General features: G+C 28.1%; 1 protein-coding gene across 1 annotated transcript; it reads right to left on the bottom strand.

The window, feature by feature from the left end:
- Positions 1–1,111: 1,111 nt before the first annotated feature.
- Positions 1,112–2,128, bottom strand: LOC144555615 (uncharacterized). The gene has a single exon (XM_078304011.1). The coding sequence runs from the start codon at positions 2,126–2,128 to the stop codon at positions 1,112–1,114; it is 1,017 nt and encodes a 338-aa protein (XP_078160137.1).
- Between the last annotated feature and the right edge of the window lie 1,622 nt (positions 2,129–3,750).

The following is a 3,750-nucleotide window of genomic DNA, read 5'->3' as shown; positions in this document are numbered from 1 at the left end:
AGCATTATCTAGACGTATTTTTTTAATTGGATAATCAGGAAAATGTGCTCTTAATCGGATTAATTGAGCAAGTAATCTCGCAAACGTCAGGTTGCGAGTTGATAATAAACTTACATGTGACCATCTTGTTGATGCATCAATTAAAACCATAAAATATCTAAATGGTCCACATGATGGGTGTATTGGTCCACAAATATCACCATGTATACGTTCTAGAAATGTAAGAGATTCATTTTTTATTTTCGCTGGTGATGGTCGAATAATCAACTTTCCTTGAGAACACGCAGCGCATGACAATTCATTAGATTGAAAAATCTTTTGGTTTTTTAATGAATGTCCACATGAATTGTCTATTATTTTTCGCATCATTATTGATCCGGGATGGCCTAACCGGTCATGCCAAACTATAAACATATTCTTATTTGTAAACTTATGGTTTACAATAACATGTGATTCAATTGAACTAATATATGTGTAGTATAAACCGGAGGAAAACATAGATAATTTTTCCAATATGCACTTTTTATTTGAGATTTTGCTAGTTATATATAGATATTCAACATTTTCTTCATTAGTTGTCTCAATATGGTATCCATTTCGGCGGATATCCTTAAAACTTAATAAATTTCTTCGAGACTTAGAAGAATATAATGCATCATCAATATAAAGTTGAGTTCCTCCATGTAACAACAATATAGCTCTTCCGGAGCCTTCTATTAAATTTGTACTACCCGAAATGGTACTAACATTGGCTTCTTGCATTACTAAATAAGAAAAATATTTTTTATCTTTAAGAATGGTATGAGTTGTTGCATTGTCGACAAGACATATCTCTTCATTATTGATGTCGCTGTTAACCAAAGAAATATTCATTCTTGAAAGAAACATAAAAAAAAAAAAAACTAATCAATATATATAAAAAATGTTAATCAATGATACAATAAATGACTAAATAAAATTTTATTTCCTTAAAAAGAAATTACAACAGAGATACTCCAACAACAAACAACAAAAAATAAAATTTTATTATTTTTTTTTTATCACTAATCCAACAACAAAAAAAATTTATTAATCTATTTATTTTTATATTCTATCAACACTAATCAAGTGATTAGTTTTTATTGTCTTCGGTAAAGAAATAAGCAACATCCAAATGAGTAACATCAAGTTGGCTAATATCGAAATTGTCATCACAAACAAAATTCGTTTCGATATTTTTCTCCTTATTCTTTAGTGATGCTTGATATAGGTCAACAAGATGCTTTGGTGTACGACAGGTACGTGACCAATGACCTTTACCACCACAACGATAGCATGAATTCTCTTGTTCTTTATTATGCCCATTTTTTTCTTTCTCAGTTTTTTCTTCATTATTTTTCCACTTCTGGTGGAGAGATATGTTCTTAGAATGATCACCACGATAATAACCTCGACCGCGGCCTCGGCCACGACCTCGACCGCGACCACGGCCACGGCCATTGCCACGTCCACGTCCTTGAAATTGTCCAGAATTGTTATGCATTGCTACATTCACTTCAGGGAATGAAGCAGAACCAGTTGGACGGGATTCATGATTTTTCATCAAAAGCTCGTTATTTTGTTCAGCCACAAGAAGGCAAGAAATCAATTCAGAATATTTCGTGAAACCTTTTTCACGATATTGTTGTTGTAAGAGTATATTGGATGCATGAAAAGTGGAGAATGTTTTTTCTAACATATCTTGATCAGTAATATTTTCTCCACATAATTTTAGTTGAGAACTAATTCTAAACATTGCTGAGTTAAACTCACTTACAGTTTTAAAATCTTGTAATCTCAAATGCATCCATTCATAACGAGCTTTTGGGAGAATAACAGTTTTCTGGTGATCATATCTTTCTTTTAAATTTTTCCATAAAGTAAGTGGGTCTTTTACCGTAAGATATTCAGCTTTCAATCCTTCATGAAGGTGGTGATGAAGAAAGATCATAGCTTTGGCCTTATCTTGTTTAGAGGCGGTATTACTTTTTTTGATTGTTTCTCCAAGGCCATTTGCATCTAAATGAATTTCAGCATCTAACACCCATGATAAGTAATTTTTTCCCGTAATGTCAAGAGCCACAAATTCAAGTTTGGCAAGATTCGACATATTGATACTATCACAAAAATATTAATCCAGTTAAATAATATTCAACAAAATAAAAAAAAATAATAAGGAATGGATCTAATTTTTTTTTTTTTAATGTTACGCACAAATATTAGTTAACTCAAATATATAACCTGCAATGTAAACTTTGTTATTTTTTTTTCTTTGTGTAATCATGAAAGAATTATAAACTTTATTATTTTTCCAGAGAGCAATTCATTCGTACAGATACAGAGAGCAAAACAAATGAAATGAAAGTTTATAGATCTTGAAACCTTTAATCATTATAATAAAGCTTTGTTAACCGTATATTTTGAATTTTTTTTTGCAAATTATAAATTTATGATTAACATGTAGCTTCAATAATTTAATCCTATAATTGAACTTCGGGTCAATTGATAAAATTGATGAAATGGCTTCGGGCCAATTTCATTAACATAATTTATATTCATATGGCTTCGGGCCATTAAATTAATATAATCATATAATCATATGGCTTCGAGCCATATCTTTAACATAATCTATGTTTAACACAAAATAATGTAAAAAAAAAAAACATAATATTATCATAATATAATATAAAAAGGTAACATAATTAAATATTAAAAATATTACCTTAAACCTTCAAATAGTAGAGCTCTCGTGCTGATAACGTGTTATAAAGCAAAAATAAACAAACACAAACAAGATGAAGAGAATGTAAATAATGACTATCTCTTATTCATATATTTCTCATGTGTACAATACAAGATTACAATGCCTCTATTTATAGGCTACCAATTGTAAATGAAAAGCCATTACAATAATAAATACAAAATGAATTCTAAATAGTAGTGGGATATAAATTCCAATGGTAATGAGGTAGTGGAGATTAATATTGGGAGTTACAAATGAATGGACCATCCATTATATTCATAACATGTTGGTATTTTTTTAAAGCCCGAGCTAAGGTTGTCATGATGTGCTTGAATAGTATGTCACAAAAAAATCTGAAAATTATATGGACCGAAACATCAATTTAGTCACTGTGTTTCTAAGTGTAATTTAGTTTATTTTAATTTAGTTTGAATTAGTTTAATTTCAGTAATTTCTTTCAGGAGAACAAAGTTAGATGGAAAATTTTATAAAATATTTTTCCTTTAAAAAGCATCAAATAAAATATCTTTCATTCAAATTTGTTAAATAATTATTCAATATTCTAATTCCACAAATCAAATTAACATTTGTTTTCATTTCCTCCATTGCAAATTTTAATTTAATATATCCACAAATCAAAGTATAAAAATAAAAAAAATGTAATCTTTAATTCAACTTATACTATAATATTTTAGAATTGGAGTTAATTGTTTTTCATAATTCAAACTTCAAATAAAAATTTAAATTTTCATAATTAAAAATATTTGCATTTATTCATTTGAATTTTTCATCAATCAATCTGTCGAAACTAATATCATATTAAGTTCGAAATTTTTTATATGGACTTTTATTATTTTTACAATTCAAATTTTGTTACATATTTAGTTGACTAGAATATATGATATTTTCCTTAAAAGAAGCACTTATGTTTGCTTTGGTAAAAATATGCAAAAATAATATCTACTTTAATATTCCAATTGTATATATGT

This window comes from Carex rostrata, chromosome 6 (genome assembly GCF_964058835.1).
Source record: "Carex rostrata chromosome 6, lpCarRost1.2, whole genome shotgun sequence".
In the NCBI taxonomy this organism is placed as follows: Eukaryota; Viridiplantae; Streptophyta; class Magnoliopsida; order Poales; family Cyperaceae; genus Carex; species Carex rostrata.
This window is presented reverse-complemented; position numbering and strand designations above follow the sequence as displayed.